At 50.0% G+C, this 22,323-nt stretch overlaps 5 protein-coding genes across 5 annotated transcripts; 4 read left to right on the top strand and 1 right to left on the bottom strand.

Annotated features, from left to right (window-relative positions):
- Nucleotides 1-293: 293 nt before the first annotated feature.
- Nucleotides 294-3,583, top strand: orlA (putative alpha,alpha-trehalose-phosphate synthase subunit Tps2; the record flags this gene model as incomplete). The annotated part of the gene is made up of 3 exons (XM_040899388.1): nt 294-761; nt 786-3,015; nt 3,080-3,583. The coding sequence occupies 3 exons, from the start codon at nt 294-296 to the stop codon at nt 3,244-3,246; spliced, it is 2,865 nt and encodes a 954-aa protein (XP_040750514.1). The 3' UTR covers nt 3,247-3,583.
- A 1,144-nt stretch (nt 3,584-4,727) lies between these two features.
- Nucleotides 4,728-6,191, top strand: P175DRAFT_0558691 (putative MFS monocarboxylate transporter; the record flags this gene model as incomplete). The annotated part of the gene is made up of 1 exon (XM_040900860.1): nt 4,728-6,191. One exon carries the CDS (start codon nt 4,728-4,730, stop codon nt 6,189-6,191), a length of 1,464 nt encoding a protein of 487 aa, XP_040750513.1.
- A 374-nt stretch (nt 6,192-6,565) lies between these two features.
- Nucleotides 6,566-8,034, top strand: P175DRAFT_0517438 (PDGFA associated 1 family protein; the record flags this gene model as incomplete). The annotated part of the gene is made up of 5 exons (XM_040898982.1): nt 6,566-6,701; nt 6,835-7,025; nt 7,090-7,157; nt 7,279-7,717; nt 7,760-8,034. Exons 2-5 carry the CDS (start codon nt 6,980-6,982, stop codon nt 8,032-8,034), a joined length of 828 nt encoding a protein of 275 aa, XP_040750512.1. The 5' UTR covers nt 6,566-6,701; nt 6,835-6,979.
- A 75-nt stretch (nt 8,035-8,109) lies between these two features.
- Nucleotides 8,110-9,674, bottom strand: P175DRAFT_0517436 (unc-50 family protein). The gene is made up of 4 exons (XM_040898981.1): nt 9,466-9,674; nt 9,312-9,411; nt 8,853-9,191; nt 8,110-8,797 (listed from the first exon to the last, which is right to left on the bottom strand). Exons 1-4 carry the CDS (start codon nt 9,570-9,572, stop codon nt 8,486-8,488), a joined length of 858 nt encoding a protein of 285 aa, XP_040750511.1. The 5' UTR covers nt 9,573-9,674; the 3' UTR covers nt 8,110-8,485.
- A 2,581-nt stretch (nt 9,675-12,255) lies between these two features.
- On the top strand, nt 12,256-16,759 carry P175DRAFT_0533541 (Sec7 domain protein; the record flags this gene model as incomplete). Its single annotated transcript, XM_040900068.1, has 2 exons — nt 12,256-14,812; nt 14,889-16,759. 2 exons carry the CDS (start codon nt 12,256-12,258, stop codon nt 16,757-16,759), a joined length of 4,428 nt encoding a protein of 1,475 aa, XP_040750510.1.
- Nucleotides 16,760-22,323: the final 5,564 nt, after the last annotated feature.

Below are 22,323 nucleotides of genomic sequence, written 5' to 3'. Positions count from 1 at the left end.
AACTTCATTTGATCTATTCTTACAGGTGTTTGCCGGCGCCCCCCTACATGGAATAGCTCACCGATTCGTCAGCTCTTTCTCCCACCGAGCTTGTTTCGTCTCCTGCAGAGTCCAAGGTGCTACCAGTAGGGATTGCCTGCGTTGAGACTATTAAGTATGATTTTGAATTGAACCAACTTGTTGGAGAAAAAGGGAATGAGCAAGATAACTGATTAATGCTGGAACTTTCAGAGCGACCTCATTGGTCAAGCCCAATTACGCCGTTGTTGAACGCCTCCTGAATATCGCCTGCCATGTCGTTGCAGCAAGAACCCCCCGCCAGTATCCCCAAGGAACAACCGGGAGAGGTTCGGTTTGACCTGGATCCCCGAACCGTGGCTCAAGATGACTCTACGACAATCCAGGGAATACCTTTAGGTCTCGGAAGCCAGGAGCGGGAGCCTGCGCTCCCCGATTCGCCCGTCTTCGTTGCCGGAGACAAAGAGATATCAAGAGCGTCTGATACCGCTTCGCCTTCCACTCCATCACAGGCAGCCAATCATGCAAAATCAGGAAGCGATCTTCTGCGTCGTCTAAGTTTAAGCCAAGCACCTCCCCTCCGGGCATCCGATATTCGAGCACAGCATCCAAATCTCAACCTCACCGGCCGCATTATAAGTGCTGCCTCTTGCATTCCGTACAAGCTTTATTACCGACCAGGTGGTGAATGGGTATATCCCACTTTGTGTTTCCGTGGATTCACTGCCCGAGAAAATGGAAGAGTAACATGCTGATTGATCCTGTAGGAGCTCAAACCTCGTCCCGGCACCTCTGCCCTGTTTGATTCATTTGCATATCTTGGTTCCGATGAGTCGACTTGGTCCCATACACTTGTTGGTTGGACTGGAGAGGTGGAGCCTCTCCTGGAGGAAAGTGTCCCACTTCCGGTAAATACCCAGGCCAATTCACCTCCCACATTGGGCAGCACGTCGCGGCCTCTAAATAAGGGGTCTTCCCCAGTACCTGTTGACCTCAGTCAGCAACATCCGAGCCATGCTTTCCCTGAGGGCGTTACTGTAAGCCCAGACGACCGGCAACAACTTGACGGGCAATTAAACTCCAGCCGTTACGGTAGGATTGTTCCAGTTTGGCTGTCAGCCGAATCAGAGACCCCCGAGGAGACGATTTTGCTTGAGGACCAGGGGAGGTGGAGACGATATGCCGAGAGAGAGTTGTACCCCCTTCTGCATTATAAACAGCACGGACCCACAGATGGTAGATTTGAGCGTGAATCTTGGGCGGATTACGTCCGAATGAATCGATCGTTTGCAGACCGTATTATCCGGGAATATAACGATGGTGATATCGTGTGGATCCACGACTATCACTTGTTTCTTCTGCCCAGCATGCTACGGCAGCAAATCCCCAACATCTATATTGGATTCTTCTTACACGCGCCTTTTCCTAGCAGCGAATTCATGCGATGCCTTGCTAAACGCAAGGAAGTGCTTACAGGCGTACTTGGCGCGAACATGATTGGCTTTCAGACCTTCTCCTACTCTCGACACTTTTCATCCTGCTGTACCCGTGTATTAGGGTTTGATTCCAACTCCGCTGGAGTGGATGCGTACGGTGCTCATGTAGCCGTTGATGTCTTTCCAATAGGTATTGATGCTAGCGCGATCCAAAGGATTGCCTTTGGAGGTGCGGGCATCGAAAAAGCTGTAGCTGGGCTACGCAAGCTTTATGCGGGGAAGAAAATCATCGTGGGTCGCGACCGCCTGGATAGTGTCCGTGGTGTAGCCCAGAAGCTGCAGGCATTTGAGGTGTTCCTCGAACGATTCCCGGAATGGCGTGACAAGGTCGTCCTGATCCAGGTTACCAGTCCCACTAGTGTCGAGGAAGAGAAGGAAGAGAATAAAATCGCGAGCCAGATCTCAAACCTGGTCTCCACGATCAACGGCCGGTTTGGATCACTGAGTTTCTCTCCCGTCAAGTACTACCCTCAATATCTCTCCCAGCACGAGTATTTTGCGCTGCTACGCGTGGCCGATGTTGGTCTGATTACAACGGTGCGAGATGGAATGAACACGACAAGTTTGGAGTATATCATCTGCCAGCAAAACAACCACAGCCCTCTGATCCTTTCTGAGTTTTCTGGAACAGCAGGAACTTTGTCTAGTGCGATCCATATCAACCCATGGGACACAGTCGGCGTGGCCATGGCAATAAATAAGGCGCTAACAATGCCTTATCTGGACAAAAAGTCACAGCATCTAATGCTCTACAAACATGTCACCACGAATACGGTTTCAGCTTGGTCCCAGCAATTCATTAATCGTCTGGTAACAAACTTGTCGTCGTTTGATCAATCCGTGGCTACCCCAGCCCTGGATAAAGCCAAGTTGGTGAAGCAGTATCGCAGAGCCAGGAAGAGGCTCTTCATGTTCGATTACGATGGGACACTCACGCCCATTGTGAAAGACCCCCAGGCCGCCATCCCCTCAGACAGGGTATTACGGACCCTCAAAAGCTTGGCGGCAGATCCCCGGAATGCCGTCTGGATTATCAGCGGACGCGACCAAGCCTTTCTGGATGAGTGGATGGGACATATACCAGAATTGGGTCTGAGTGCTGAGCATGGCTGTTTTATCCGGATGCCACGCTCGGACGATTGGGAAAATTTAGCAGAACAAAGTAATATGGCCTGGCAGAAGGAGGTTATGGATACCTTTCAGCACTTTACCGAGCGGACTCAAGGTTCCTTTATTGAAAGGAAGCGGGTGGCTCTAACGTGGCATTACCGCCGAGCGGATCCAGAATATGGTGCGTTTCAGGCGCGAGAATGCCGGAAGCAACTCGAGAATACTGTCGGCAAGAAGTGGGATGTTGAAGTCATGGCTGGGAAAGCCAATCTGGAAGTTCGACCAACATTTGTGAACAAGGGATTCATCGCAACTAGGTTGGTCAATGAGTATGGGAACGGCAAGGCCCCTGAATTTGTTCTGTGCTTAGGGGATGATTTCACAGATGAAGGTAACCTTTTTATCCCTTTGCTATATGAACGTTTTTCCTCTTCAGGCTGCTAACATAAAAATAGATATGTTTCGAGCTCTGCAAAATTCCAACCTTCCGCCAGATCACGTATTTTCGGTCACTGTTGGAGCCAGTTCCAAGCAGACTGCGGCCAGTTGGCATCTTCTTGAACCTAGCGACGTTATCGAGGCAATTTCGATTCTTAATAGCTCATCCAGTCAGGAGTACTAAATCCATACTTGCTTTTCAGTGTTGGTAGATGAGGGAGACTTTCTCGAAAGACAGGCGATGTGCAAAAGAATTGCACGATGAAGCTTAGGCTATATATATATATTCCATATATAGTATCGAGGCTCATTCTTGGGCCTAGACTCCTGCTGTTTGATTGTTTATTAGCGAGGTATGTCGTATTTTGCCGGAAGTAGAGCACCAGGTTGCTCTACATAGTTTGTTATGCCAGACTATATAACCCCTTAGGATAGATTGCCTTGGGAGTGTATTCTAGAATAGACAATCTTTTTACATTCATCAACGGCCTTTTTTCTAGTTGATAGCATTGGAATAATACTGTTTTTTTTTTTTCTCCTTCAATCTGATTTGGTTGATCAAAGCACGTGGTCAAACTTCTTCTGCCTGTAGAAATTCAAATCCAAATCTCTTCTCACTTGCATAATTTCCTGCATCTTCGGGGAAGTTATGCATGACTTAACTGGTAATTATTTTTCATTCCAAATCCCGCCAACGGAGGCGTTTAATCCCAGCCCAATCAACAAGGGCCGGATTTTTGAATTGAACCTTAATCAGATGAGGGAAGAGCGTCCGTCTTCTGGAGGTGAGGAAGAGCTCTATCACGTTCTACCTTGGACCACCTGCTTACCAGTGGAGTTAGTATCTCGAATACGCCTGACCCAGATCCAGAATGAGTTCCCTGGCTCTTGAGGAACTGTCTATACATACGGAGAACAGAACAGATTTACCGTGGAAGAGCTGAGATTCCAATGGCCCGGTGAATATTCAAACCCAGATTATCAAGACAGCTGCATCAGCCTTGGACACCCTCGGCATTTATCCATTCCATTACCTAGCTCTTTCGAACTTCGGGGAGCCAACTCGCCGGTGTGCGGAGTCAATCATGATGGTCTCTTGTTGGCTTTCGGCCTTCTGTGCGAGTGATATTATTATGACTCTTCTCTGGTTTGGTCCCAGCGCTATATTTTCTTTTCTTTTCTTTTTCGACAATTATTAATCTCCCCCCGCAACTACGGTCGCTTCCGAAATTGAAGAACGACGCTTTCCCTGACTTTTGGCTTCTTTTTCTAGGTCTTGACAAGTACTAGCGAAGAAGAAATTCTCTGAGTCATAGAGTCAATTCGCCTAGCGTTGATCTTGCCGAGCTTGGTATTCTAAGGTCCGGCGGAAAGTCTCTGAATTTAGGGCTTTCGATATCTTAAAAAACTTTTGTCCTTCACATCCTTGTCGTCTGGGGGGTTTCTAAGACTTATCTACTTTGTCCCGACCTCAGTCTGTGGTGGATGATACATTGTTATATCACCTTGGAAATATCGAGTTTTCTGTCCTGCCTGGCTTATACTATCGGTACCTGCTTCGCGGTTTGCCTGATACTCCATACCCAAATCAATTGCCGTCCTGTATATTGCAGTGTGGAGGAAGTGTCTTGAACTAAATATCAGGATTCAGGCCAATATTACGGGATGCCGGTTGAGGAGTGCAGTGGCATTCAGCCGACGTATGGGGTACCTCGCAATATTGAGAACCCTCATCCCACGGAGCTTACGGAGGACAGCTCCAGTGACGATACGTTATCTATCAGGGAGATCCCCGGTGACGAGGAACTAGGCATTGACCAGACGGAAAAGAAAGATCTTTCCAGAACACCTACTAATGTGAGCCATGTTGGTGCATTCGCTGCTAAGACACTTTCCCTCGTCCGCACTAGAGAGTCGGGGAAGGATATCGGGCCACCCCCAGACGGTGGATTCCTGGCTTGGTCCCAGGTGGCATTGGCTCATTTCGTCATTTTCAACACCTGGGGATACATCAACAGCTTTGGTGTATTCCAAACTTACTATACAGAAGCTTTGGGGCGGTCTCCATCCGATATCTCTTGGGTAGGAAGTATTCAAATCTTCTTGCTCTTTTTCATCGGTACCTTCTCTGGCCGGGCAACAGATGCTGGATACTTTAGGCTTACTCTGACACTTGGAGCGCTGCTGGAGTTGTTTAGCATCTTCATGGCCTCCTTGTGTACCCAATACTGGCAGCTGTTCCTTGCGCAGGGTGTTGGACAGGGTATTGGGTGTGGACTCATGTTTTGTCCTACCATTGCACTCATGCCGACTTACTTCACAAAGAATCGCGCTATCGCTATCGGCATTGTGGCGTCTGGATCCGCGACCGGAGGATTGGTCTTTCCCGCTGTTGTGATGCGCTTGCTCCCCCGGGTTGGCTACGGATGGACAATGCGCACGCTGGGTCTCATTTCGTTGGTTACGCTGCTACCCGCCTTGATCTTCCTGAAACAGCGTCTGCCTCCGCGACGCAGTGGACCTCTCGTAGAATGGGGTGCGTTCAAGGAGGCATCGTATTCGTTCTTTGCCATTGGCATGTTCCTCAACTTCTGGGGTCTTTATATTGGCTTCTTTTATATCGGAAGCTTCAGCCGTGATATCATCGGCGTGTCTACCTCTACCTCTATCGACGTTCTTCTGCTCATGAACGGCGTTGGCATACTTGGCCGACTGGTCCCGAATCTCATGGCTGACCGGTTTACTGGCCCGCTGAACATGTTAATCCCATTCAGCTTGGCAACTGGACTGGTTGCGTTCTGCTGGGCGGGGGTGCATAATCTGAACGGCGTGTACGCCTTTAGCGTATTTTACGGTCTCTCGGCCGCCGGTATCCAGTCTCTCTTCCCAGCGACTCTGAGCACGCTCACCACTGACCTCAAGAAGACGGGAGTGCGGATGGGCATGGTGCTCAGTGTGGTGGGGGTTGCAGCGTTGATTGGATCTCCAATTGCAGGTGCATTGGTTCAAAAGGATAATGGGGATTACCTGTATGCTCAGATGTTCATGGGCACTGTGATTGTCGCTGGCACTTTGACCCTGGTTGCAGCGAGGATTGCCAAACTCGGACTTTCATGGGAACGCGCATAGACAAAATCCCCCTCTACAAGATGGAGAGAAGTCACGGTATCGTTGGGGAATGATCAGGACTGACGAGAACTTGACGAAACGCATTATTTCGGGATCATTGGCGTTGGTTATACGGTACATATACATCTGCACCAGTACCCAAGTGGACATCTCTTTGTTATTGGTAGTTTTAATAATAATACTCAATACCATTAACTATGACTGGAATATTTTTACATTTGGATCCCGATTCAAATTCTATCTGATTACCTACGGCTGCAGTAATAGTAATAATAATAATAGTTGCTCATCCCACAGACAGTGAAGGTGTTGGATTGGGATTGACTTGACTCGACTCATCTCGACCTAAATTTAAACCAGTCCACCTTTGCCAACCCACATCTCTTCCCTTCATATCCAGGTCGCAATCCTCGCAGGATACCCATCCAGTCTTTACTCTGTCCATCTTCTCATTTTGAGGAGTTTTCTACTATTCCAAGGTAGTGTGTGTGCACTGTGCCCTCCACCAACGTAAGTTTCTTCCCCGCCCTGTCTGCCCCTCCAATACATATGTAAACGCGCCGTCAGTTCGCCCTGCCAACAACTACCTACCACTTCTTCCTTCCTATCACAGCCGATATTAACCTAAGTGGTATTTGAATAGACTCCCCCCCTTGCTCTCGAGAGTCTCCATTTCCACCTCCGCCTTAGCTTAGAAGAAAACGAAAAAAAAAAAAGGGCACCCCCAACCGACCGCAACAACCAACGTCAACCCGCGTGACAACTCATATCCCCAGCAATCAAGCATCATGGCGCCCCGCGGTCGTGGAAAATTCTCCAAACCCAGTCGAGGAGGTATATTGCTGAATATATATCCATTCAAAGCTATGGTTAAGGTTAACCTAACGGACTCGCTTAGGTGGGAAACACTACAGTCGCGACGTACAACCCGTCGATAAAGATGGCAACCCCGTTGGCATGTGGAGGGTAAATAATCCCCTCTATTATCACCTTCATTCCTCTACTTTCCAGATATCAAGGAAAGAAGAAAACGAAAAGAGAAAGAAAAAGAAAAAGCTAATCCAAACCTTCTGCACAACACACACAGGAAGAAGACCACCTCTCCACCTCCGACGACGAAGAATCGACACAAGATGAAGATGAAGATGAAGACTCAAACTCAGACTCAGACTCCGAGTCCGATTCCTCGCCCTCCTCTTCCTCCCGCCCCGGAGCCAGCGGGGTGAAATTCGCCCCTCCCCCTCCTTCCTCCTCCAGCACACGCGCCGTCGCCGCCGCTGCCGCTGCTGCTGCCGAAATGACCCGCGAAGAGCGTCGCGCCGCCACAAAAGCCAAAAAGCAAGCTGCCATGGCGCGCAAGAACACCGTCGCCGCCCAGCCGGGGGATCTGCCGCCCTCGGGCTCAGACCGGGACTCGGACGCCGAGGACGACGAGGACGATTTACCTGCGAACCCCAACCATACGGCGAAGTCGAGGTCGCAGACTGCTGCCTCTGGTGCTGGTGCGGGTGCGGGTGCGGGTGCGGGTGCGGGTGCTGGGGTGAATGGAGATACGGCGGCGGCAGCAGTGGCGACGGGGGATATGTCGCAGTTGTCCAGGAGGGAGAGGGAGGCGATTGAGGCGCAGCAGGCGCGCGAGAGGTACCTGAAGCTTCATGCAGAGGGGAAGACAGATGAAGCGCGGGCGGATCTGGCGAGATTGGCGATCGTCAGGGAGAAGAGGGAGGCGGATCGGTTGAGGAAGGAGGCGGAGAAGGAGGAGAAGCTGGAGCTCGCGAAGAAGAAGGTGGCGGAGAGGGAGGCCAAGTTTAGTGCGAAGGGAGGGAAGAAGGGAAAGAAATAGATTTATTTGGTTTGGTGGGTTGTTTGTTTTCTTCTCCCTTTGGCTTTTTTTTTTTTTTTTTTTTTTTTTTTTTTTGTCTTGGGATGTGAAACGTGATACATATTGGTTATATAAAATCGGGACCAGCAACTCTGGTTACAAGCCCTAGATGCATTGGACATTGGGATGCTACTTGAAGAATATAAACTCGTCAGGTATAGAAGGAAAATGCTAGAGTTATATACCGCATACTGTACACGAACATTTAAAACGAACAAACACAACCCAAGAAGAAGACCCCATGCACCGTGCAACCTGCTGAACTGCAGACGAGACATAACAAGCCATGATCAATCATACCCCAATCACTATGCACCAACGCCCGGACATCTACACAAAAACTGTTTATTGTATGTAGCTTCGGCAAAGAGTCCCCATTACTAGGGGCCTCAGTTGGTCCAGGTCGGAGGGGTTAGACTCCCCAAAATAGTGCCTTCACACTGCGTCCTTGTGCAACAATCCCCCATCCTGCAATGAGACTCACGAACCACAGGACTGCAAAGACGAGGATCGGGAGGAGCAGAAGCTCGGTGTTATGAAGGAACGGGAGAGCGTTATATCCGAGGAAAGTGATGTACGTGTAGTAGGTCAACGCAGAGAGATATAGCGTATTGCCAAGGAAGGTAGCGAGAAAGTTGCTCGGGCTGCGGGTAAGAAGCGGGAGGAGGAGGAATTGAATGACGTAGAGGTGGAAGTATAAGGGGAAGAATGCGCGGTTTGAAACCTATCTTGTTAGGCGCCTTTCTCCTAATCGCAGGAAACGGGGGCTGGCAGCTTACATCGAAGCAATATCCAAATTCAAGTTGGTCCTTTTCACCTGGTTGCGTAAACAGGCCCTGAGCAGCACCACGTCGTCGTCCCCGAACCCGTAGCCCGGTAAGAGAGCCTGCTGCGCCGTTAGGGCCGAAGAGTCGGCCGATGACGAAGTATCCTATCGTCGATACTAGGAGCGAGGACCCGATGAAATGAACGAATATGAACAATAAAGAAAGGCGGACAATGGATCCAAATGACGGGGCGTATGCTAGGCCCCATGCGAGGGCTGTGAGGAGGAGGAAGAATGAGAGTAAGTATGCGAAGGAGGGATCAGGTCGATGCCACGTATTTTTGGTCTCTATCATAACCCAGTTAGTGATGTCAGGGCTCGCACTTGGAGGGGCAAGTGGCATACGTTTCTACAAGGAGATATTTGGATTAGCAATTATCAAGCAACAGAACAAGGCAGGAGAAGATCTCACATGGTAATATATCGACTTGAAGACCTTCTTCGGCGCGATCAAAAGTGATGTCATCTCCCAAATGGCCATCTCGAAGTCCATTTGAGGAAACTTGAACATCCTGCAGTAAAATTAGTAAAGTTCTGTGTCCGAGCAGTCCATCTCGGGGCGCTACCTCTTGAAAAAGCGTGGCATCCGTATACTTGACGCCCGGTTTGCGGGTGTGCCACCGAAGTTGGGAGAGCTGCCATGTTGACGTGGGACGGATATATGAGGGTTCATCTTCTATGACGGTGAGGGGAGGTCCCAAGCTTAGGATATCGGCAAAGATGGTGATATTTTCATGTATTTATACAACCAACCGGAGGAGGGGGGGGGGGGGGGAATAGGTTGTAACTATTGTCGCTGTCTAAGAATAGCTGGAAACTACCTAGGCATTGTGATTGTGAAGAGTGGAATTGACAACCATCCTGTCCAATTGGTTATGTCATCCACCAACTGGCGCGGGTTAACGTAGAGCCGTTCCATCTCTTTATTCTGATACACTCGAGTTTCAATGAGATCGTTCCACATATATAATCTGTAGAGGCTTGAAAGATGTCTATCCCTTTTACATTATTTTGCAATAGTGTTGTCGAGGGTTAAGCGTCTTTCTGACGTGAATGGGAACTGCATGTGTCGAGGTAAATATATCGTTTGATGTCCACTGGTCGTGCTGCACAGAGGGTTGATTTACTGTCAAGAAATCGCATAACTCTTTTCGTCCTACAAGAAACACTAGGAATCCAAAATCTTCTCCGTAGAATTATGACAAGGCGATGCTTAGAATCTCAGTGGGTACGAGATCTTTCAAGAGAACCCCGCCTTCGACATAACGGTGGTACTGTGTTATACCTTCGAGTCGACTGTATCATTCTGTGTCTCTTCATTGCATATGATCTCTCTCATGCTGATTGTTGATCCTATACTCCTGAGTGTCGTCTTTGGAAGAGGGGGAAGCACAGCGAAGAGAAACCGAAAGATGGACACTACCAAAGTTTACCTAGATAGTGAGTAGATCTCTTCCTAGACAAGCCATAAAGGATTTAGCAATTGATAGGTCCCAGCCATACGAATAGGATTCCTGGAATGGATCGCCTTGTAGATAGATTGGGACACGTCGATTACTCCGTAATCTCAAGACTCATGCTGGGAGATTTTGCCGATAGGGCAAGCTACGGGGTAGAACAAGATTAATAGTCTGAATTCAAATGCTCGTAGTCAGGGAACTGGTAACAAATCAGCGTCTGTAGATGGATTTCCTTGCCTCGCACAGATGAAGGTTCCAAACTTCGCATGAAAGGGTCTCCACTATAATTCTCCGTGGTGGTCAGCATCAACTGTGGACGATTTACTAGAACCTGTCAGTTTTTGCGACTAGTAGCAATGATTCCGATCCAAGAGGGGGGGGGGGGGGGGAAACCGGAAGGGGAGAGGATAACTTTAAGGAAAGGAAAAGAATCCCTACACTCTGTTATCCAAAACCATTTCTGGGGATCAGCTCCACTTGATCATGGCGATCGGAAATTCTTAGACAAGGCTCAAGCGCCTGGATAATCTTGCTGCGAGAACGGACTGTGGAGGGTTGGCCAGTATATGCGTCCGTATGATCTCCAGAAGTCCAGGGTACGTAGATAGATAGTAAGTGTGTATTATTTCCCAAGGTGGATTCCCCCCAGCACCACCACGCAGATTCTCGAACACTAAACGCCCGATGATTCATGCATGCCTCAACATCGCCTCCAACTCTGGGCCCGACAGAAACGTCGACTGAGGATGAGAGATTCCGCCAGGCCTCCACTTTGCCCCTGACCGTCGAATGTCTAGACCCGGGATGGTCTAGTGTTGCCAGCTGGATGGAGAGACTAGAAGGAGCTATGCGGATAATTGTGTATTGGGGTCTTTCTTTGTTGAGCAGTTGGCACTCCGTACGGAGTAAGAGTCTGAGAATAATCTTGAATAGTGTACTTGTCTGTACCAGGAGTACACCTTCCACTTCAAACTAGCAGACACTAGTTAGCTGATGTACCTACAGAGTACTAAGTAGTCCTGTCATCGCTTGTCTCCGAAGATTTGGGTTGTGACTTACCGGAGTAATGAATTGGGAAATGATAATTCATCAGGAAGAGGATCATTAGGAATTTAATTGATCATGATGTGTTTGTTAATAATGGCTGGAGTCTTCTTAAAAACAAGTGATCGATGATTGTAGCACGAGAAAAAAAAGGTGAGGTCCAAAAATTAATTAATTAAATAACTTGAGACTGAAACTATTAACTCTCTATCCACCTCTTCTCTCTTCTTAACGAACTGACTTCTCATCCTTTTCCCTAATCTCCTTTCTTACTGTATCTTTTTTTTTTATTAACTAAACGATAATTCTAATAATAAGTTCCGGGAGTACCGTTGCTCGTTCCTTTCCTCGTTCCTGGTTCCTGGTTTAACCGCACCACCACCGTCCTTCCCCTGGTTCGCCTTTTTTTGCTGTCCTGTCAGCTCTTTGCTGCCGACGACGCCTTATTTCATCCTTTTCCCCCCCCCTTTTGTCTGACGTTGAGGAGCGCAGTACACTATCCTCATCAAAAGACCGCTCTGTTCCTTCCAATTGATTGGAAATTAGTCCACCCTTGGTCGTCAGTCTGGGAATTTGATTATTTGCCCCTTGCACTGCGCTGCATCGTGAACTCCTCCCTCCCCCGGAACCCCCTCACGCCATGCCCAACAGGTGATACGGAGACCACCCTTGAACTGTACTTTTGGAGACAATTTCGTTTGATTTGGGTAGTCGTTTAACTGGGCCTTCACCCCGCGAACGATACAGGACTCTACGACCCTCTTTCTTATATATCTACAACTTCCATCGTGTACGTCGCGGTTCAATGCTGCAGCAACTGGAAGTCTGAGTTTATCGAATATGAATCGAACAATGCGACCAGGCAATGTTAAAGCGACTTCCCAGCATCCCGATCCACACTCGAATGACTCGCCTCCCCGAACCCCTCCCGAAGCCTCCAGTTACAAAAATGTGAAGAGGGGACGTCATCGACGACCCTCCGTGCGCGAGACATTTTTAGATGACCTGAATCCCACCGATAATGCAAATCATAGCGACGAGTCTGGGGACGAGCGGGATCCGCATGATCTGTCGCTGTCCCCCAAGCATGCTGCCCGCACCTCGATCGTGGATAACATGTTGCTTTCGCTAGATCAGTTTTCGTCCGGGACTTCGTTACTGGATGATTACCGCCTCTTCAACACTGTCTTCGAGCCCGACAAATATACCCGCACATCTCAAGATTCCATGGCTCCACGACGGTATCGAGGCCACACCTTCTCTTCGTCAGTATCTTCCGATGTTGAATACAATTATGACGAAGCGACTGGTCGCTATGGAGTTCAAACAGCGCGGGATCGCCGGAGCAATAGCAGCTCTAATTATCATTCTAGCCTGAGAAGATTCGAGAGCACTCATAGCCGGGATGGTATGGGTTCTCGCGGTCAGATCTATGATTATAGAGCTGGGACCAGTGCTACCGCCCCTGCAACCCGTGCTGGGAGGAAAAGCAGTAAGGGAAGTACCTCTTCCAACATGGATTTCGGGCCGTCTCTTTCCAGGCGTCGGCCCGATACGGGTAGCGAGAGGCGCTCTTCGAGCTTCGAATATGCCTCCAGAAAGCCATTCATGACCTTCCCCAATGTTCCCACAGACTACGACCCGTTGTCGTATGAAGGGATGGATGCAGCGCCCACCCCCAGTGTCCCTGCTGGCCCAAGAAAGTACCATCCGTCATCACCAGGTGAATACGCTGGCCAGCTCAACACTCAGCCTGCTCGCACGCCTGCAGCCTCGCGAAGAAATAGCATCAAGTCCTCACGAGCAGGACAGTGTCGACAGCAGCGCCCCGAAAATATCGGTACTACAGCTATCCGGACCCGGGATCATGACCTTCCACTTCTAGTTGATACAGGTCTCGACCCTCCTTCGACCATATCGGCCTCTCTAGATCCACCAGCACCAAGCCCCACGATATCGTTTCACAAGCCAATATTTCCTCCGCCACCTGATCCGACTCCTGTCAAGGAGCGACCTGGGTTTTTTCGTCGTGTGTTTGGTTCTTCGAAGAACCCCATCCCCTTACTATCGGATAGCAGTCCATCAGAAAGTCCATTCTCCCCGGAACGCGATCTGGTGGATACGAATGGCATCAGCCCTAATGTAAAAGGAAGAAGGCAGCCAGCGAAGAACGCTGCGAGTGGTTCTAGTACTACTCGTGAGGGTGCTCAAGTTGTGAATAAGAAGTCGTCGTTCTTTCGCCGACGGAAGAAGTCCGTGGCCGAAAACACCCCACAGGTTATTTTACCCCAAGATCTCGTAGCCAGGGCCAGGGAAATCGCGATGCCAGAACCCAGCCCAGTGAGCAGCTTGAGGAAAGTTATGAATCCGTATCTGGCTGATGCTAGCCCTAATAATAGCAACCAGGCAGTGGATTATTCAACTGAATCCTCAGACTGGAGCACTGTCGCCAATGATCCAGATAACAGGAAGCCAGAGAATGGACCAGCACAGAAACCGAAGAGTAACACCCTGTCTCCCCCCAGCGGCGTGAAAACCAGATATAGCCTATACCCCGCCAGTTCGACTGGCAACCATGCTCATGATACTTCCTTTTTGGGAACCAGCAGTTGTGATGAAGAGTCAGCTGCCAAATCTAGCGACCTGGAAGCTACCCCGCTCACCCGTCGACCACAGGAGCGTGGTGGAATGGGGCACGCTGTTGAAACACAGGATAGCGAGGCAAAGAGTGTGGAGACTACGCAAATTGGTGAATTGTCGCAAACTGAGTCGACGCCTCAGAACAATATTTGCCCTCGCTCGGTGTCTCCAGTCGTTGAGCGCTCTTCCCTACCGGCTGCAGCTCCCGTTGACCCTGCTGGTGAGCGTTTTACTTCTCTCACCAAGGAATCGAGAGACACCAAGGTGCTGTACGATGGACCCATCTGGAATGACGATTCGGACGGACCTAGCAAGCTATCTACTCCGGCCATAGACCAAGACTCTCCCCGGGCCTCAGTGTCAGAAGTTTCCAACTACTATACAGCGACCAATACTCCCATAGTCGCGCACGCGCCCGAACTGGTGCCTCCTGATGACGTGGAAGGTAATGTTGAACTGTCAGAAGCTAGTTCTCCAGATGAGCCGAGCAGTACAGACAGGGAGCAAGCGCAAAGGGTGTTTGATGGACACGATGAATTTGTAGGAAATGAGCCGGCTGCTGCTTGGCTTGGTGGTCCTGACCGTGCCAAGATTCGAACTGCCTATATGGAACTATTTGACTGGTCTAGCATGAATATTCTTGCAGCTCTCCGGAGCCTATGTATGCGGTTGGTGTTAAAGGGAGAGACGCAGCAAGTTGACCGCGTTTTGGATGCCTTTTCTACAAGATGGTGCCGGTGCAACCCTCATCATGGCTTTAAAGCCGCAGGTCAGTTTATTCTATTTTTTTTCCCCCCTTGTCATTTTCTTTTCGTCCTTAACGGTTACGAACTGACATCAATTAGACGTTGTACACACCATCTGTTACTCCATTCTCCTATTGAATACGGACTTGCATCTCGCAGATATTGAGCAGAAAATGACAAAAGCTCAATTTGTTCGTAACACGATGCCCACGATTCATCGAGTGGCAATCGATGCGTCCCCAGATGAATTTGGGAACAAAGTAAAGGTTTGGAATGCGGATTCCGGTCTCCCTCCTTCTCGATCTCTGTCGTTTCCCGTAGAGCCCGATAACAAGAACGTGGAGGATAAGCCTGCAAATCCACCTGGAAGGTTGTCGAACCGCCTCTCCCGAACAGACTTGTCTGCGAAAATGATGGGAGATCCTGACAACGAGATCGGACCCTTGGTCAATGCTACCTTTACTGGAACAATCAAGGGCTGGGAGCAGCAGGTTGAGTCGGTGCTCCGCGATTTTTACTCTTCAATTCAAAAGCAACGGCTCCCGCTACACGGCGCTCAGTCGGAGAGAGAAGCTTCTCGGCCGGCATCTAGTGCATTGCTTGTTCCCAGCCAGAGTGGCCTTCGCAGAAGCCCAAGCACTATCAGCAAAAGTGGCTCGGATATTTATCCTCGAGGCCGGTCCGCTGATTCCCGATACGGTACAGCGCGCTGGTCTTCAAAGCCTCGTTCTCGAGCTAGACTCTATCCTCCTTCCACTCTGGGCAGTCGGACGAGCCTGGATGATCAGTCATCCCTGTGGAGTCCATCTGGTTCTAGTACTTGGAGCAAATACTCTCTTGGGAAACTGACATCAGTATCTGTTGATTCCTTCGGGTCTGATTATCCTCGTGGGGATTACCAACAGTCTATTGGTTTCGCGAATGCGCTCAGCCAAGCAATTATTCGTGAAGACTCTGCCCACTCCATTGCTAGCACTGAGGACGCGGAGAGGACTGGGATTCTCCTTGAAGATGAAACTCTGCAACTTGCGGGTGCACCATGGGCCAAGGAAGGAAACTTGAAGCACAAGCACCATCTAGATTCCCTCGACAAACGAGCCAAGGACCGAAACTGGAATGAATGCTTTGCTGTCATTCAGCAAGGTTGGATGCGTCTCTTCTCGTTCAATGCATCTGCCAAATCGGCCCGTCAAAAGTCGAAACAGCGTCATCCTGGTGGGGTTGTGGTGGGAGGTGGTAACTGGACAGAAAACGCCGAGGAGACTTGGAAATTCCTTTTGCGCCAGTCGATCGCCAGCGCCCTCCCACCTCCAGGATACTCCAAGTCGCGCCCGCACGTTTGGGCTCTGAGTTTGCCCACTGGTGCGGTACATCTTTTCCAGGCGGGAACCCCGGAAATTGTTAGAGAGTTCGTTTCTAGTGCGAATTACTGGAGTGCAAGGTTATCCAAAGAACCTTTGATTGGAGGTGTTAGCAACATCGAATATGGATGGAGCGATGCCATTATCAACAGTGCCTTGATATCCCCAGAGGCAAATCGGTCGCCCCCATCTTCATCTGGGGCACGGCCTAGTATCCAGAGCTCTATTCGCAGCTCTATGGATCAGCAGGGTGTACGGCCCAGACTGCCAGCCGACCGAGTGAATATCAGTGATTGGTCTCCACCACAACAGAGCATGATGGCCGCCACTTTGGGAGAGGCCGATCAGCTGAAGGGCCTGCAGACCTACGTCAAGAATGTTGAGGATGAACTGCAACGGCACAATGAGTTGCGCCCCGCTATGATCCTCGCCTTCTCACCGCGTCACCCGAATGCTATAAAGGCTATGGCCAACTGGGAGAAGAAGTCGTCATACCTTCTCCGGGAGATTGTGAAATTCCGAACCTACATTGACTCCCTTCAAAACGCCATCGACCAGAAGAACAAAATTTACTCATCGCGGGAGGAAGCACAACCTTCTGAGGAATAAGGCTGCCCGGGATTCTTTTTATTTCTCTTTCTTTCTTTCTATTATGCGGTTCGGGAGTTACTAGGCGCAACTTCCGTCTTGTATTTGTATTTATCAATGCCTCGGTGATCTCCCTATACCACATAAAGAGGGTGTCCCACTCCACTTTACAGCCTATATTTGGGATACTCCTCTTATTTCATGTCTTCTGAAGCGTTTTTAAGCTGGGTTTCCCTGTTCTTTTGTTTACTACTTCTTCATTTTTGGGTTATGATGAGATTATGTGATAGGGACCATGAGCGATTGATTGTGATCTGTACAAAATGGTTGGTTAACATAAGCACGTATATATTTATTTTTAATTATAGAGTAGTAGGAATTTTTACCCTTGAATTCAATTGATCAGTCAAGTCGACCTGTGCATATCTGCAGCAGCGTCGTGGAGCAGTTTGGCTGGAGAAGGAAATCTTACCCCCTGGGTTCAAGAAACCAGTACAGGAACAACCTCCCACTTCAATGCTCCATCTATCCTTTCTACCACACCCATCCTCATTATCGTCATCTCTTCTTCCCTTTCCCCTTATTATTTATCAAAGCTGTTGTCACTTTTCGGATCTCTATCCGTACCACCTTTTTTTTAAGGCGAAGTCTGGCTAGCCGCTGGCCTGCCATAGGACGCTGGAGCTACCGCTGCCCACCAAGTGGGTATGACCAGTTGGCATATCGTCCATTCGGCATCCCAGAACTGCTGGGAGAATGTGGAGAAATCAAGAACAGTGAGTGCTAAAAAGAACTCGAGAGTTTCAGCCAGACAGCCTAACTGTTTCCAGACTAGAAAGGAAAAAAGCACAACTGTAACTGAACCCGTCACCATGTCGACGGGTTCCGCCCAACCGTCCTCTTCTCCATCTCCGACCCTGGACGCGCTCAACGACAACGCGCTTGCGCTGCGCAGGTTATCGCTTTTTTCCTTCCCCGGTGGCTTCGACCTGGCCGCTGATCTCTCGGCTTTGGAAGACGAGTTCTGTGATCCTTTTGATTTTGTGGAGGAGGAGGATACGCGGGGAGTACTCCCCCCAAACAACATGGATGCGACCGCTCCGGAGGACGGCGATCATCACAATCACCATATTTCCGAGCCAGCAACAACCCCCAGCATGAGCTTCGACGATAATCCAACCATTACGACGGCGCTCACCCATCAAGATTTTGACCAGGACGATTCGATTGTGTCCTTGAATTTACCACCTTTACCCGACCACGATGACAGCAGTCTTGAAGAGCACAGCGACCGTGACCGCATGGAGAACCAGACCTTTCTGGAAGAGAGAGAGATGCGCCGGAAGCTGATGGAAATGGAATCTAGCTTTCTACCCGAACCCTCAACGATCGAAGTTGCCGCTGCGAATCGCACTACGGGCATCGATGATACTTATGTGGTTGGGGTAACCAGGGGAGAACTGCCAGAATTCAGAGAGCCATCTTGGGTGGCGCCAGATGAGTCTAGCCACGATATTGCGTCGACGAACGACGGTGTGCCTATTCCTCAGAGTCCTATCATGAGACCTACGGAGGACTCCACGTTGAATCTCGATGCTACACCCTCGGCCTCGGGGGAGCGCTACGGAGACAATACTACAATGCTGGAAACCATGCCTTCTTCACCGGCCGCAGCGGCTGCTGCCCGACTGGAAAGTCGGAGTCAGTCGAACCTACACGAAAGCGCTGATGATATCAGTCCATTTTCCCAAGACTTCTCCCTCGGCCAGTCGTTGGCACCAGACGGGCACCATTCCGTGCAATCGATAAACCAGGACATCCAAACTGCACCGTTGCCATCTCCATCACATCCTAGAATTTTTTCTGACACTAATACTGCGGATACGGATGCTGCCTCTCGCGCAAGTAGCCAGAGGAGCAATCGACCTAAGTATTTAACTAGTCGCCAGTCCGCACACCGTCTCTCATACTCTTCAGCTACTAGCAACGCAACTGAAGCCACTAATAGCGATGCGACCTTAGGAGCTGACTATGCGCTACAATCGGGAGGCGCCGTGCCTGGAAACCCGAGTCTGGGCGCAGTGGGACATCGCAACAATTTGGCTAGGTCAGTAAGCCTGGGGAGCATGGCATCAGGAATTTCGGGCTACAGCGACGAAACCTTCATGGATAAACGGAATCCGAGCGGGACGACGGATAGTGGTTTACATACATTAGATGAGGAGGAAGGCCCTTCGCATTCACGTCCTGGTTCATCGCAACAACCACAGCCGTCTGATCCACAACCACAGCAACCACCTGAAGACATTTCTGGGCCGATGACTCCAAAAGCCAAGTCTCATGAGCACATTTTCCCAACTGATACGGTTATAGCCGAGAGAGTCCGTGATATCCAAGTTCCGAGCACATTTGTGAAGCAATTTCGAGAGGACTTTGGGGGCCATGGGCTGTCTCCCGAAAAACGTGTGGGTATGACTCCAGGCTTTGCTAAGAGTGGTCGATCTATGACCCTAAAGGAGCAAAGCAGTACAATTGACCGTCTTTCGAAAGAAAACTTCGACTTGAAGATGAGGATCCATTTCCTAAATGAAGCGTTGAATCGGCGTTCTGAAGAGGGCATTAAGGAGATGATTTCTGAGAACGTCGAGCTGAAATCGGATAAGCTGAAGCTGCAAAAAGAAAACCAGGGCTTGAAACGAAAGATCCGTGATCTGGAGAAGCAAGTCAAAGACCAGCAGTCGGACAAGGAATCGATGCTTAACCACGACCCTGAAGGCTCTGATGAAGAAGATCGTGACCCAGCTCAGGACGAAGAATTGTTGTACTTACGCGAGAGAGTTGAGACTTACGAGCTTGAAATCGAACGGCTACGATCAGAAAGCATCGCTCGTGAAAGTGAGAAGCGCAGACTGGCGGAGATGGTGAAGTCTCTGAGTGACGGCAGACTTATGGGGTCAGACGTGGGAGCTCGGGAGGAGAGGGTAAGCCCTGAACAAGAAGGACAGGATTTTGGGAATTCACACTAAAAGTTTCATAGGATATGTGGAAAGACATGCTTGAGGCGGAAACTGCGGCTCGTGAGCAGGCTGAAGACGAGAATAAACGACTACGGGAGGAGGTTATGCGTGCAAAGAGTGAAGTGAGCTTTGCAATGGCGCCAGTGCAAATGGGGCATCGTGATCGCGTTGGCTCTATGGTATCCTATTCAGGAACTTCTGACAAAGAGTTGCTCCGCAATACTACCGCAGATAGCTCTTCAAGTTCGACATTGGTCATGGAGCTGGAGCTTCTGAAGCAGGAGAATGCAGAGTTGAGGAAAGAGGTCAGCGCGCAGACTTCAATGTTAACCTCTCGGAACCGCGAGAAGGAGCGTCTTTACCAGGAAATCGAGGACCTAAAACTTGGCCAACGCCGTGAACGATCAATCACTGGTGACAGTATACTTGACCGCTCTGCTTCTAGAGCACATGGAAGATCCTCCTCGCGGACCAGTGACCAAACTGGACAGTCTCCGATCGATGATGCTGAGCGCGAAGACCTGGAAGTTCGAAATGGACAGTTGCGGGATCAAGTTTCGGCCCTTAAACTGGAAAATCAGGCAATCAGGGCACAACTCGAAGACTACGTTAGAGAACTCGAATCTCTGGACAAAGCCTACCAGGCGGATGTAGATCAGGCGGAGGAAGAGATCCAGACCCTGCAACAGGAACGTGACCAGGCGCTCCAAATGGCCGATGAACGTGATGCAGCGTTCCAGGAGCTGAGAGCTGAAGCGCAAGAGGAGCTGGACGCTCTCGGAGACGAGCTTGATCAGAAGGCCGAGGAGTGTCAGCGCCTAGGCGAAGAACTTAGAAGTCGGGATGAGAACCTTAGAGCTCTGCAGGCAGAGATGCGTTCGGCTGGTGAAGGTATTATCCGGCTCGAGGAAGATGCACAAAACAATCTACAGCGGTATAAGATCGTGCAGCAAGAGCTTGAAGAATGTAGTCGAGAGATGGAGTCGCTGGAGAAGAGCTTGTACGAGGCAAACACCAAGGTCCAACGCCTCATGGTGCAAATCGAGTCGAGCCATAACGAAATTGCATTCCTACGGGAAGAGCAAGATAGTGACAAGATCAAGATTGGTGATCTGGAATCTGAGCTAAAGACCTATCAGATAAGTCTCCAAAGCGAGAAGGAGAAGACGCGTGAACTGGAGGAGCGTCTGGCCGAGGAGAGGCACCAGCGGGAGGTTGTTGGAAGCAAGGAGAAACAAGAAGTGCAGCGAATTGTGAATGAGCTGAACCGTGAAGCCTCTACGGCCAAAGAAGAGGCTCGTAAGCTAAAAAAGAGCTTGTCTGCGCAGGAAATCGAGACTGCTACTTGGAGGGAGCGGCTTACAGACCTCGAGAACAACCTCCGAGAGACCCTAGGCGATCTCACCGGCAGTCGGTCTAGTTTAATCTCGAACATCATGAAATTGCAGAAAGAGCTCGAATCTACTGCCCTGGAGCTTGAGAGCACTCGATCTACACTAGATGAGAAAGAGTCACTGCTGCGGAATCGGGATGCATTGTTGGAAAGTCACGGGCTAGAGTCTCGCAAACTAGCTGAACTTCTTGAGCGGGAACGCCAGGCCCGTCGTGCTGATAAGCAGTCGTTTGAGTCATCGCTGAAATCCCATCATCAGGCATCTCGCACAATCACGCAGAACAATTCCCGTATTTCAGAACTGGAGAGTGCCCGAGCCCAGGATCGCAAGCGATACACGAGTCTTGAGCAACAGTTCAGGGAACAGCTCAATGACCGGAATGCCATGCTGCTGACCATCTGGAAGCGTCTCTCGGCCATGTGTGGTCCAGACTGGGCGCATTCCAACAGTCTAATTAACGGTAACCTACCTAGCCAGGAGGTTATTGGTAACATTCTCTTCTGGCCAGGGTTCAGCAAAAATCTTTTGCTCGCTGTTAAGACCCTAGAAAGTGCAATTACGAGCTTCAAGGGGCAGATCAAGGACGTCGAGCGGGACTTGACCAAGCAATATCAAACGGTGGAGCACGCCTTCAGCTTGCGCATCAAAAAGCTGGATCGTTTGGAAGAATCGTTGATGAAGATGCGTGCTCAGATGCAGAACCGTGGCCAATCTGGCGTCTCGTCTGAAATGGCCAAACTAAGGAGGGAGAACCGACTGTTGAACGCAGAGCTCAATCTCCTTCAGTCGCATTCACGTAGTCGTGGCCCAGTCACAGCCGATATGGCAGCGTCTCCGCAATCGCCAACGGGCATGGAAGCAGAACGCGGCCCGTTAGTCCGCCACCATTCGGCAATTGAACAACCTTCCACAAAGGGTCTTGCGCGGTCCGGCATTCCCCAGCCGTCTCAGGTTTCATCAACTACTACATTGGTTGAAAGTGCAGGAGCATTGTCCCGGCCTCGACACAAATCGGGGGATCCTGGAAACCACGAAGTTTGGATCAAGCGCCTGCATGAGCTTGAAAAGAGGCTCAAGGCTGAGCGGGAGGCACGTCTGTTAGATCGTAGTGGGGCACGGAAGCGGCTTGAGGAACAAGGAGCTGAAAACAAACGACTCCGTGCGCAAATAGAAC

Source organism: Aspergillus ochraceoroseus (genome assembly GCF_002846915.1).
Source record: "Aspergillus ochraceoroseus IBT 24754 chromosome Unknown P175scaffold_6, whole genome shotgun sequence".
Classification (NCBI taxonomy): domain Eukaryota; kingdom Fungi; phylum Ascomycota; class Eurotiomycetes; order Eurotiales; family Aspergillaceae; genus Aspergillus; species Aspergillus ochraceoroseus.
Note: the sequence above shows the minus strand (reverse complement) of the source record. Positions and strands in the feature narration are given on the sequence as shown.

Excerpts from the sequence above, each read along its gene's own strand:
- P175DRAFT_0517436 (XM_040898981.1), bottom strand. The coding sequence starts at position 9,572 with ATGAACCCTCATATATCCGTCCCACGTCAACATGGCAGCTCTCCCAAC. Across the intron at positions 9,192-9,311 it reads TCAAGTCGATATATTACCAT|ATAGAGACCAAAAATACGTG; the intron begins GTGAGATCTTCT and ends AACTGGGTTATG. Across the intron at positions 8,798-8,852 it reads AATTTGGATATTGCTTCGAT|GTTTCAAACCGCGCATTCTT; the intron begins GTAAGCTGCCAG and ends CTAACAAGATAG.